Source organism: Gopherus flavomarginatus, chromosome 1, assembly GCF_025201925.1.
Source record: "Gopherus flavomarginatus isolate rGopFla2 chromosome 1, rGopFla2.mat.asm, whole genome shotgun sequence".
In the NCBI taxonomy this organism is placed as follows: Eukaryota; Metazoa; Chordata; order Testudines; family Testudinidae; genus Gopherus; species Gopherus flavomarginatus.
In genome coordinates, this window is record NC_066617.1 from 171491707 (window position 1) to 171503732 (window position 12026).

The 12026-nt window shown below is 48.4% G+C and overlaps 2 protein-coding genes across 7 annotated transcripts in view; one reads left to right on the plus strand and one right to left on the minus strand.

Moving 5' to 3' along the window:
• The window catches only part of HHLA2 (HERV-H LTR-associating 2), a 790111-nt gene that overhangs the window by 680523 nt on the left and 97562 nt on the right, over positions 1–12026 (plus strand). The gene's annotated exons all lie outside the window — the stretch shown is intronic.
• Positions 1–12026, minus strand: part of CD47 (CD47 molecule) — a 47836-nt gene that overhangs the window by 29734 nt on the left and 6076 nt on the right. For all 5 annotated transcript variants that reach the window (XM_050961035.1, XM_050961044.1, XM_050961013.1 and 2 more), the window contains exons 2-3: positions 7101–7451; positions 2354–2443 (exon numbers count right to left, since the gene is read on the minus strand). In XM_050961035.1, the coding sequence (XP_050816992.1) occupies positions 2354–2443; positions 7101–7451 (441 nt within the window). The remainder of the gene's footprint in view (positions 1–2353; positions 2444–7100; positions 7452–12026) is intronic.

A 12026-nucleotide genomic window follows, 5' to 3' on the forward strand; every position in this document is an offset into this window, starting at 1 on the left:
ATTCAATTCTCTGCTCAGACACAGACTTCCTGTGTGACCTTGGACACCTCAGAGATTAATAAATTCCAAGGCCAGAAGGGACTAGTGTGATCATCTGGTCTGACCTACTGTGTAACAGGCCTTAGAACTTCCCTGACATAATTCCTAGAGCAGATCTTTCAGAAAAAGTCCAATTTTGATTTAAAAATTGGCAGTGATGGAAAGTCCAACATGACCCTTGGTAAATTGTTCCAATGGTTAATTACTCTCACTGTTTAAAATAGGGGTCGGCAACCTATGGCACGCGAACCAATTCTTAATGGCACGTGGCTGCCTGCTGGGACTCCGTGTGTCATTAAAAATCCTGAAGATGCGGCAAGCCGGGGGGTCCGCGGTCCCGCGCAGGACCAGCGCAGCAAGCCGCTGGCCCCTCCCCCACCTTCCCCCAGAGCCCTGCTGCCGCCCGCGCAGAGCTCTGGGGAGCTGGGGCTGCGCGCTTCCATGGGGCAGCGTTTGGCTCCGTGGGGAGGGAAAGACGCTCCCCGCTCACCCGGAGCCCTGCTGCTGCGCGCACAGTGCTCTGAAGGGTGGGGAAGAGCAGGGCTGCGTGCGGGGGGGGTGGCGGCGGCGCCAGGGCTCCGGATGAGCGAGGAGCCTCATGGTATGAGGGCCGGCTCCGGGGTTGGGTAATGGGTGGGGGCAGTCAAGGGACAGGGAGCAGGATGGGGGGGTGGCATACTAGCGGGTGATTAGGGGTGGGGGTCTCTGGAGGGAGCAGTCAGGGAGCAGGGGGCGTTGGATGGGGCATATGAGTCCCGAGGTCTGTTTGGGGGGTGGATAGGGGTCAGGGCAGTCAGGGGACAAGGAGTAAAGAGGGTCCTGGGGAAGCAGTTAGGGTAGGGGGGGTCTCTGCAGGGGGTGGTCAGGGGACAAGGAGCTGGGGGGGCTGGATGAGTCAGGAGTTCTGGGGGGACTGCTAGGAGGTAGGGGTGTGGAGAGGTGTTGGGGCAGGCAGGGAGCGGGTGGGAGGGTTGTATGGGTCCAGAGTTCTGGGGATCCTGTCAGGGGGCGGGGAGTGGTTAGATAGGCATGGGAGTCCAGGGGGTCTGTCTGGGTGTGGCGGTGTGGATAACCGTTGGGGCAGTCAGGGGACAGGTAGGGTCCTGGGGGGGCAGTCAGGAGATAAGGGGCAGAGAGGCTTAGATAAGGGGTGGGGTCCCAGGAAGGGGTAGTCGGGACAAGGAGTGGGGCGGGGGTTGGGGGTTCTGGGGGGTGCAGTCACCCAGCCCTCTGCCCTGATCCCCACACACACACACACATCCAGCCCTCTGTCCTGAGCCCTGCACCCTCACACAACCCCAGGCCCCTGCCCTGAGCCCTGTACCATCCAGCCCTCTGTTGACTCCTTGACAACCTCCCCATGATCCCAGCCCTGACTGGCACCCCCACACCTACCCAGCCCCCCTGTCCTGACACCTGTACCCCCCTCACATGCCCCCAGCCCTCTGCCCTGACTCTTGCACCCCCCACATCCCCAGCCCCCGCCCCCACATCCCATGCACCCTGCACATCCCCACCCCCACCCCGAGCACCAAACGGAGGATGGAACCCCTGAGCAGCAGGGAGCTGAGCCGCTCAGCCCACTGCTGGTCTGAGGTCCTGGCCGCTAGCATCACACAGCCCGCTACCAGCCTGGGGTTCTGGCTGCCAGACTCTTTCCAGCTGGAGTCCTGGCCGCAGGCCCCACTCAGCCCACTGTCGGCCTAGATGAACAGAATCCCACACCAGCAGCGAGCTGAGTGGGTCGGTGGCGTAAGATCAACATTTTAATTTAATTTTAAATTAAGCTTCTTAAACATTTTGAAAACCTTGTTTATTTTACAATACACTGGTTTAGTTATATAATATATATATAATATATAAACTTGTAGAGAAAGACCTTCTAAAATACATTAAAATGTATGACCGGCACGCGAAACCTTAAATTAGAGTGAATAAATGAAGACTCGGCACACCACTTCTGAAAGGTTGCCAACCCCTGGTTTAAAATATACACCTTATTTCAAGTCTCCATTCATCTAGCTTCAACTTCCAACCACTGGATTGTGTTATATCTTTCCCCATTAGACTGAATAGCCCATTACTAAATATTTGTTCCCCAGAGAGATACTTCTAAACTATAATCAAGTCACCCCTTAACCTTTTTCTTCTAAAGTGCAACCCAATCTGACTTCTACTTTCCATCTGATTTTTTAAAAAAACACTAGATTCCATTTTCTGTTACTCCATTTTACCCTGCTGCTTCATTTATGAAAATAATATTAGCACTAACATTCAGCATTTGTAAAGAATTTAAACAAAATTTAATACTTACCAGTAATGGCTAACTGAATCCAATAAAACAAAATAGCCAAGACCATGAAGAGTATGATGAGACTATTTTCTATTGGTGTAAACCATGACACTGAATTGAGACACAAAAAGAGGGAAAGGGAACAGAGGGGTACATAACATTTGAAGTTATTGGGTTTATATTGTAAGTGCTCATTTTAGCCTAGTCTCTAGACTGCTTAACACTCTTTGCTACAAATTTTGAAAGCTATAACTACAATCTCTGATCTTCTGACGTAACTGGGTAAAATATAACAGGCTGTTCCCTACTCATTCAAGATTTCAATTACCATAACTCCCAATTCAAGAAATATATATTTTTCCTATGTTTCTTATCCACATCTGGACTAAGGAAAGCATTTGCAAGGTTTTTCTTCTTGTTTCACACATTTCACCACCACCACATATACTGGTATTTCTGCATTGATCTCTACTCATCAGTACTCTCTGATTTCACCTCTCTGTCTCTTGGCTGCCATCCTCTCACTACTCTCTCATACCAGGTTGCCTGCCCTTCCTCAACAGCTATGGATGGGAATAGAGCCAACTGAAAGTTACATTACTTTTGTCAAGAGCATGCTGCTATTCATGGGCACAACACACAAAAAAGCAAGGAACAGAAGGAGAAGAGATTCTTTCTATGTAAAGTCATATGACTTTGTATGACACCTTCTGGCATGCATGCCAAGAGTTGCCTCCCAGTTACAGGACACAACAATTTCCAAAATATCATTACTTTGCTAAAAGGCATGCATAAATTCTTGCATTTCTGCACTTAGCCTTCTTGGTTTAAATTCATTCACCAAAGACCAAAGTCTACCTTTTCTAAATTGTCTCTACTGCTCCTCTATTCCTGCCAGTACAGCAGGGAGCATGAAGAAATACACATATTTAATAACGTATTGTTCCAGATCATCTCTCTGCCAAGAAATATTGGACTTTGTCTTTTCCATGTAGCCGAGCACACAGGCTAGTGGATCTCAGAAGCCATTCCAATTTATCTGCCTTCCCACTTTGCCCCACAAATGCACACCGGGGCTGCCCATTAAAATGTCCACCATCAGGGACAGGGCTACTAAGTCCTTCCAAAAAAAAAAAAAAAAAATCATAGCCAAAAGAATTTTGTCAGTGAATATTATTGGGCACCAGACTCAGATATTTATAAACATTCCCAGACACATAAAACATATCAGCAAACCTATGTACCAGGATTTATTTATTCAGTCATTCTAGCTGTACTGCATGAGAGAGTATTACACTCTCATGCAGTACACCAAGATCACACACCAAGAAGGCAGTGTGATCCAAAGGTCAGGGCACTGGACTAGGAATCAGGAAACCTGGTTATGTTCCTGGCTCTGTCACTGAATTCCTGTGTTACCTTGGGGAAGTCACTTCACCTCTCTGTTGAACAATTTCCACCACTGTAAAATGAGGCTAAGTACACTTTTCTGTATAAAGTGTTTTGAGATCTACCAACTGAAAACACTATATAAGAGCTAAGATATCATTGCAGAGAATATAATTTTACAACTCAATGATGCTAAAGTGAAGACTGGGATCGGATTTCCATTACAAACCCTTTTATAGTCACTTCTGTTAGATCTGTACATTGTGTTATTACTATATTTTTACCCTAAAAGTATCTTTGAAAATTAAATCAAAGCATAAAACACTTAAAAAAATGCAAAGTAGTACATTATAAGAATCGCAACCTGAGTTGCCTGTCTTATCTGCAATTAAAAATCTCAGACTTAACTTTGTATTTACATTTTCTCACATGTATTGTCAAATCCAGTCATCACTTTGCCACCACAATATTCTCCATTAACCAGGATTTTCCAATGAACACTGTCTCTCTTGGCTAGTGGTTCTCAACCCGTAGGCCGCTTGCGGCCCAATCAGCACACAGCTGTAGTCCATGTGACATTCTTAAGGCCATACAGGTAGTATATGTAGTGTGGTCTCAGCCCATATAACACATCTAGAGAGTTGCATATGTGGCCCACGATAGTAAACAGGTTGAGAACCATTGCTCCTGGCATTTCTGCTGCCTAGTGGAAAATGAAATCATAGAAGCCAAGTCCAGTTCCTGTTCCCAATACCCAGTCTTTATGCTTCTTTCAAAGCCATGCTGCTAAACAAAGAAAAATGTAAGACCACTAACCAAATTCAATGTCTTGATATCAATGCTTCACACATAAAGATAACAGTTCTATAGCAGCGATCCTCTACCTTTTCTGTCCCACAGACAGCTAGCTCACCATGGTGTAAACACATGCACACAGCTGTCCACGTAATAACCATCCCAGTCACATGCTCTCCTTGCTCAACACCCCAGGAAGTGACTGGATTTTCTTCAGGAAGGTAGAGGCACTGTCCCTCCCATCTGAGTTTAGTGCAGCCTCTTCCCAGCCCCTTCACTCTCCCTTCTCCTTATTCGGCATTAATGTCACTCCCAAAATAGCCAAATTAATTGTGTTGTTATTCCAGTTACCGGACATCAAAAACCATTCTGAATTTGTTGAAAGGAGGAAATCAATTATTTCGTTCCTCTGCATGGCTGGGAGCACCAGGTTTTGCGCTGGAAACAGGCTCTGCTCCATTAATGGTATTTCAAAGCCCCAGTTAGGAGACTGGAATATTTCATTTCATGCCATGGCAATTACCACAGTGGCTGTTGTTGTTAACCCCTGCAGTCTCTGATAGGCTAAGGCTGCTCTTTTGTTTGGGGCTGGGTTGGTATGCACCTTGCATGTGTGGATTAACTTGTCTGGGGCTACTTGTTTAATCAGGGATGTTCTCAAGCTGGGGCTTCCTACGACTGGCAACCTTGATTTCCCCTCATCCCCCTCCCCAGCCACTATTGAGCCACTGGGGATTTCCTCCCTGCTGGATGCGGCTGGGGAGCTGAGGGGGATTCATAGCCCTGCCCACAGCAGCTGGGGAGCCTGCAGCGACTGGGGAGCCGCAGGAGAGTCCCCTCTAGATGTAGTGTCTTCTCGCTGGGTGTGGCAACGGAGCACCCCTCAGCTGTTGTTGGAACTTGTTCTGTGCAGAAACAGTAGTGCTGCATTCTGCCCAGGTTAGGAAGTGGGTGATGGGCAGTTTTCTGCTGACTCTTTTTCAGGATCAGAGGAGGGCGCCTAGCAGCAATTCAAAGCAGTAAGCCTAGCCCTCTTAGCATCTCCCAAGGGTAAGAAGGCGGCAACAATGCTTGCTGAGAAACACCCACCAAATCAGTGCTGCAGCTACCCAAGCAGCATTGCAGGCTGTGGTTTGGGCAGAGACGCATCTCAGCTGTACTGTGAGTTCAGCAGGAGCATCTGGCGTTTGGACTGTCCTGTCCCTGCAGCGTTAGCTTTGTTAAAGTGTCGTCTGCTGCTGGAAAAAAAAACCAACTCCTTGGCTGAGAGCGCTATCGGGTGGGATGTACTCCCCTAGCAGGCTGTGATGCTGAAGGAGGTGGTGGGACAAGATGGGGGACTGGGATTGGTGCCCAGAGGCTCCAGGATTGACCAGTTGGTGACCACTGGTCTAGAGCAGTGGTTTTCAAACTGTGGATTGCAACCCAGTACTGGGTCACGGAATGTAAGACACTGGGTCATGGCGGCTTTAGTCAGCACAGCCGACTGGGCTGTTAAAAGTCCCATCAGTGGTGTTACCCGGCTACGACAGGCTAATCTCTACCTGTTCTGATATTGCGCTGCACCTGGAAGAGGCCAGTAGCAGGTCCAGCTCTTAGGTGGGGGTGGCCATTGGGCTCCGTGCACTATCCCTGCCCTGAGCACTGGAGCTGGAGGGGCTGGTGCCTGTGGGCAAGAGCCGCGTGGAGCCACTTGCGCACCTCTGCCTAGGTGCTGCTGGCGGCTTCCAAGATGCAGCGCGGTTCGCAGTGCCAGGACAGGCAGGAAGCCTGCCTTAGCACCTCCCCTCCCCCCCCCCCGCCACAGCGCCGCTGAGTGGGAGCCGCCCGAGGTAAGTCTGCGGCCCAGCTATGAACTCCCCGGGCTCCAACCCCTTACCCCCGGTCCCACCCCCGAGCCTGCATCCCCACCCGAGCCTTGACCCTCTCCCATACCCCAACCCCCTGACCTACTCCAGAGCCCCCTCCCACACCCTGAAGCCCTTATTCCCATCCCAACCTCACAGCCCTTACCCCCGCACCCCAACCCTCTGTCCAAACCCTGAGTCCCTCCCAAACCCCCCATTCCCAGCTCCACTGGGTCACAGGCATCAGCAATTTTCTTCAGCTGGGTTGCCAAAAAAAAAAAAAAAGTTTGAAAACCACTGGTCTAGATATATAGTTGGCCCTGCCTCAGCTCAGCGGTTCAAGGGGGATCTGTGGAACACATGACCTCTTGGGTTCCTTTCCAGCCCTGTGTTTCCATTATGTAGAGAGTGGATCAGAATATACATAAACTAAAATGAGTGTGGCACAAATACCATATAGTCAGTAAAAGCTAAATCAAGTGGAAAAGCCTCATTATCCCTAAAAGTTAACAAGACACAATGCCAGCCTGCAGGCCCAACTCTTACTCACAGAAATATTCCCCTTGATTTTGATATAACTATGCTCACAAGGACTGCTCAGGTGAGTAAAGACTGGACTTTACGTTCTAAATATTTTTAATGGTTCATTTTCACATTTGTTATTTTGTGTCCTTCCCTCAAGGCCTGGTTTGTTTCATTTCATAGCAGGCTTGCAAAATCACATGACATCTACTTACCTATACGGTATACAAGTTCAATTACAGTTTCTCCTTCCCTATTCGATTCTGTCACTTCACAACTGTAGTTTCCTGGAACTGCTTGCGTTTTTGAGATTGTCAATGAGGCAACGCCCAACTTCAAATTTTGTAGAGATTCTAATTTAGCAGATGAAAAACTCTCATTTGTGTGGCTCGTTTCTGTTTCTCCGGAAAAACTGAAAAATTCTTTTTTTTCTAGTTTCCATTTAACAAACATGACTTTAGTATTCTTCTGTGCTAAATTAGTCACTATGCAAGGCAGGATGACTGTTTGATTACAAATGGTTTGTTCAACAGACTTGATTACATTGAACTGCAACTGGGCAGAACCTGGAGGAAGAAAAAAAAAAAGTTTAATTAGACAGTCTTCCACAATTAATTTACCCAACACCTGAGCAACAAAAAAGCTACTGAAATACTGAAAAGTTTAATGGATGGCCAGACATGATCACACACTTGAAACAAGCACAGATTAATGTTCTTCATAAAAAATAAAGAGGGAAAACAAGAGATAAGACGACAAGAAGAAAAACTCTGAGAAAGAGGAAGGATGGATGAATTTAAAAAAATATTCCTCAAGAAGGCTATGCATGAAAAGAGAGAGGAAGAGGCAAGATGAGATTACAGCTCTATTTTAGACATATTTACTGCTTCTTGATTCTTACATGATGTTTAGGTACCACCACAAGTGGTGTCTTAGAAGTACCTAACATACATAAGTAAATATTAGTACAACATTCTCAGTGCTGCACCTAACCAGACAATTCTTCTGGGATATTTTCTGGGTCTAGGGCCATATGGAGAAAACATCTGCACTAAGGCCCAATTTCAGCAAAGCACATGTTTAACTAAGTACATGAGTAGCCCCACTAAAGCTCGACTGTGACCTAAGGCATCTATGTGCATGCCTGTACAATCAGTTACTGTTGAGGGAATTCTGGGAGCAGAATTTTTAATTTTTTGGCACAATATTTTAAAATTCTGCAAATTGTATGTGTTAATAAATAAATGTGGAGGCTCCAGCATGGCAGTGGGGAGCACAGGCACATGGAGGTGGGAGATCACACTGCAGCTCCCCCCCCACCCCCCGGGACAGCAACTTGGCGGTGAGGCTTCACCTGACCCTGACACAGCGCAAGGGCCGGGTGTGAGCCAGAAACACCCTAGAGCCCTATCCCCACAACATGCAGACCTCCCCCACTGAGCCTCACTGTGCCAGGCACATCAGGTGCAGGCAGGCAGGCTCAACGCAGCAGTATCCAAGTGCTGAGGGTCTTAGTGGGGGGGGACCCAAGCGTAGGACAAACTGGGTGCAGACAACTCAGTACAAGATCTGGATGCGGGGGGGCTCCAGGTGCAATAGGACTCTACAGGGGGAGTACAGGTGAATGTGGTTGGGGCTCAGTGGGGGAGGTCTGCATGTGGGGGGGATAGGGCTCAGCAGGGAGATACGGGTGCAGCTGGTTGGGGCTCGTTGGGATGAGGGTCTGGGCGGCTCATCGGGATGGTCCAGGGACAGGGAAGGTGGGGTCAGTTGGGGTGAGGGTTCGATGGGCTGGTTAACAAGGGAGACCCAGCTGCAACTGCTGCCAAGAGGACACCAGTTGCTGGGCTCCCGTTCCCTCTAACCCCTTCTCTTCCCCATCCCATCCACATTCCCTAACGCCCCTTGCCCCCGCTCTCCTCTCCCCATTCCTCTCCCCACTGTCCCCCACCTCTATTCCCCTCCCCTCACACCCACATCCACCTCCCCCGCCCTGTCCCACCCTCTTCTTTCCCTGCCTTCCCCCATTTTCCTCCCGTCATCCTTCCTGCCCTACCCCACTGCAGGCACTCACTGTTATAGAGAAAACAGGATGGTTCCCAGTACACAGAAAGGGAACATGACCAGCACTAGGACTCAGGAGGTGGTGTTCGAGCAGCGCCCTCCTTCAGCCGGGCAGTTTTGCGCTTGCAGAAATTTGGGAGGAGGTGGAGCGCAGTGGCAGGTGACTTGTGTGCCCTCCACCTTGCCTGTGTTTAGGAGGGGGATAATGCTCTTCCAAACTATGCCCATGGGCATCCCCATCCCCTCCCCATGTGGCTTCCCTGTCACTTTCTATAGGGAAGCAAAGAAATCTGCAGGAGGGACATGTTTTCCGTGTGCATGCAGTGGCACAGAATTCCCCCAGGAACAATCAGTAAGAGACAAACTCTTCTTCTGCAGAATTTTTTTTTGCAGCTGAAAGGGAGCTTAGGAGGGAAACAAACACCACTATTGTTTCTGCTTCCATGTTCTGTAGAGAAGGATGGAGGGAATGAGTGATGGCTTATACAAAAATTATGTTTGTTATTGTACTTCCTGTACTTTGAAGGTGGAGCCAAATCCCCTGAGGGTTAGAACTTATTTTGCAAATTATGTCCTACTTTTATAGAGGGGCTGCACACCCAAAAATATGTAGATCAAATAAGAGCCTATCTTCTCATTTATTTAGCTGCCTATGGTCAATAGGACAAATAATTCAGAAATTTCAGGTGGTTTTTTGCTACACTATGAACCAAAATTTATCAGAATTTTTAAAAACAAAAGGCCAAATTCTCTCTACATATCCATCTAAAGGCTATCTATAGCATTTATTGCCACAGCATCTAGACACTTCCCAGGTAAATGAGATCTGCATAGCAATGACTCTTGTGGACTTCATGAATATTCTACTCTTCTCTTCTACTGAGGCAACACATTTTGTTTCCTGTGCTCAAATGAAAGTTAGTTGCTCAACAGTATGAACATAGCCAAGGGCAGACTGTAACCCAAAGAGCTACATAGTCTAAGAATCATGACATGTGGTATCATTCTGATTACTACTGTTCTTTTTACCCTTTATTTCAATTCTTACCCCCATCATTATCTCAAGAAACACTAATGTTGCAACCTATCTAAAACAGTGGTCCCCAAACTTTTCCTCTCGTGCCTCCCTTTATCCCTGTCTGTCTCCCCCTTCCCCCAGCCACAGTTGGGAGGCAAGGCTGGAAGCGGGGCCACAGTCAGGGCTAGGGCCACAACTGGGCCATGGCTGGGGCCGGGGCCAGGGCCACGGACACAGCTGGGAGCAGGGACATGGTCAGAGCCTGGAGCCAAGGTTGGAGCTGCAGCCAGGCCAGGCCAGAAGCCAGGGGCTGAGGCCTCAGCTGGGGGCAGATCTGGGGCTGGGAGCAGAGCCATGGCTGGGACAGCAGTCCGGGGTGCAGCTGGAGTAGGGCCTGGAGGGAGCATCATGGCCACAAGCTAGGGACCGTGGCCATGAGTGGAGCTGTGGCCAGAGCAGAGCTGGGCAGCACTCCTTCTCCACCCTTCATAGGAGCATGCCCGGCCCTGTTGTGCCCCCTGAACATTCCTCCATGCCCCGCTAGGGGGGGCGTAGCCACAGTTTGGGGACCACTGATCTAAAAGCTTGGGATGCAAGCTTTCAAACAGCATAAAACATTCCTTTTCAACCCTAGGTTCTCAAGAATATTGGCTGCTATAACGTCAGAAATTTAAGTCAAATAGGGTGTCAGGAGAAGCAAGATGATAATCAAAATAATCTGATTTTACAGCATGAGTGTCTATATTCAGTATTTTTGTTAGTTATCTACAGTTGGAGAACTATAGTTTTTGTTATTGTTTTTTTAAAGATTCACAATATCCAATTGCCTTAATGCCCAGAAGCCTCAAACTGGATCAAGGATCTCAATGTGCTAGACACCATATCTAGACCCTCAAATCCTGTAAAGACTTGTGCATAAAGTTAACCATGTACATGAGTTACTGCTGGGGGCATTCTGCACCAAAAAATAAAAAATTATGTGCCAAAAATAAAAATTCTGCACACAATATTTAAAAATTCGACAAAATTCTGCGAATTTTATTTGTCAAAATAACACTACATAATCATACCAGTTTCAATTATTTTGATAATTTATTTTAAAATACCTGTCAGAAAGTATGTCTGTAACAATACAGACACACACACATACATTCCCCCAGGGAGAGAGAGAAAGAAACCCCTATGACAACCCGGTTCCTGTTTCTCCACCTCCTTTCCCACCCGGAGGCCAGCCAGAGACAGACACAAACAACCCCGCCACCTCCCGAGACAGCCAACCTCCCCTCTGAGACACCCAACCCCCTATCTGAGGCCAGTGGCAGAGGCCTCCTTTCCCCCTCTCCTCCCGAGCCCAGCCACAAGACCCCACTGGCCCAGATACCTGCAACCTCTCCCCTCTGAGCCCAGCCACGGCCCTCCCTCTTGTCCAGATACTCACATCCCCTCCCCCTAGAGCCCGACACCAGCCCCTTCTTCCCCACAAAGCTCAACCACGGCCTCCCCAGCCCAGACACCCCCAGCCCAGACAGCCAGAGGGAGAAACAGCCTGATGCTTGGGACCAGGCTTGCATGGAGTTTCTTGTGTGGTTGCACCGTCACTCCCACTAAGGGCGTGCTGGGAATTGCAGCTGCCAGGAACCCTCTAGCTCCCTCCCCCTCTCCCCAGCAGTATCTTCTATGGGCGAGCTGGGTTCTGCCAGGTCCAGTGGCCCCTAGTGGCAGCACACACAGCAGCCCATTTCTGTGAGGGAAAGAAAATTCAGCATTGCACAGTGAACAGCATTTCCCCAGGAGTAAAAGTAGTTCCAATTCCACTGACTTCATTTAGATTACTAACATGTATAAGTGCCTGCAGAATCATTGCATGTATCTGACAACCAACTATAGCTAGTAAAGCTTTTTTTCCAACTGGAACAGCTATTTGCAGTTCCAGTAAGCTTTTCCAAGCCTTGACCAATGATCACTTCCACTCCTCTCCCCCAAAAGCAGCTGATCCTTGAACTATATTACTGTAACACACTGGCACTAATCCCTGGGTTGGCCATTAATGTAACAAGCA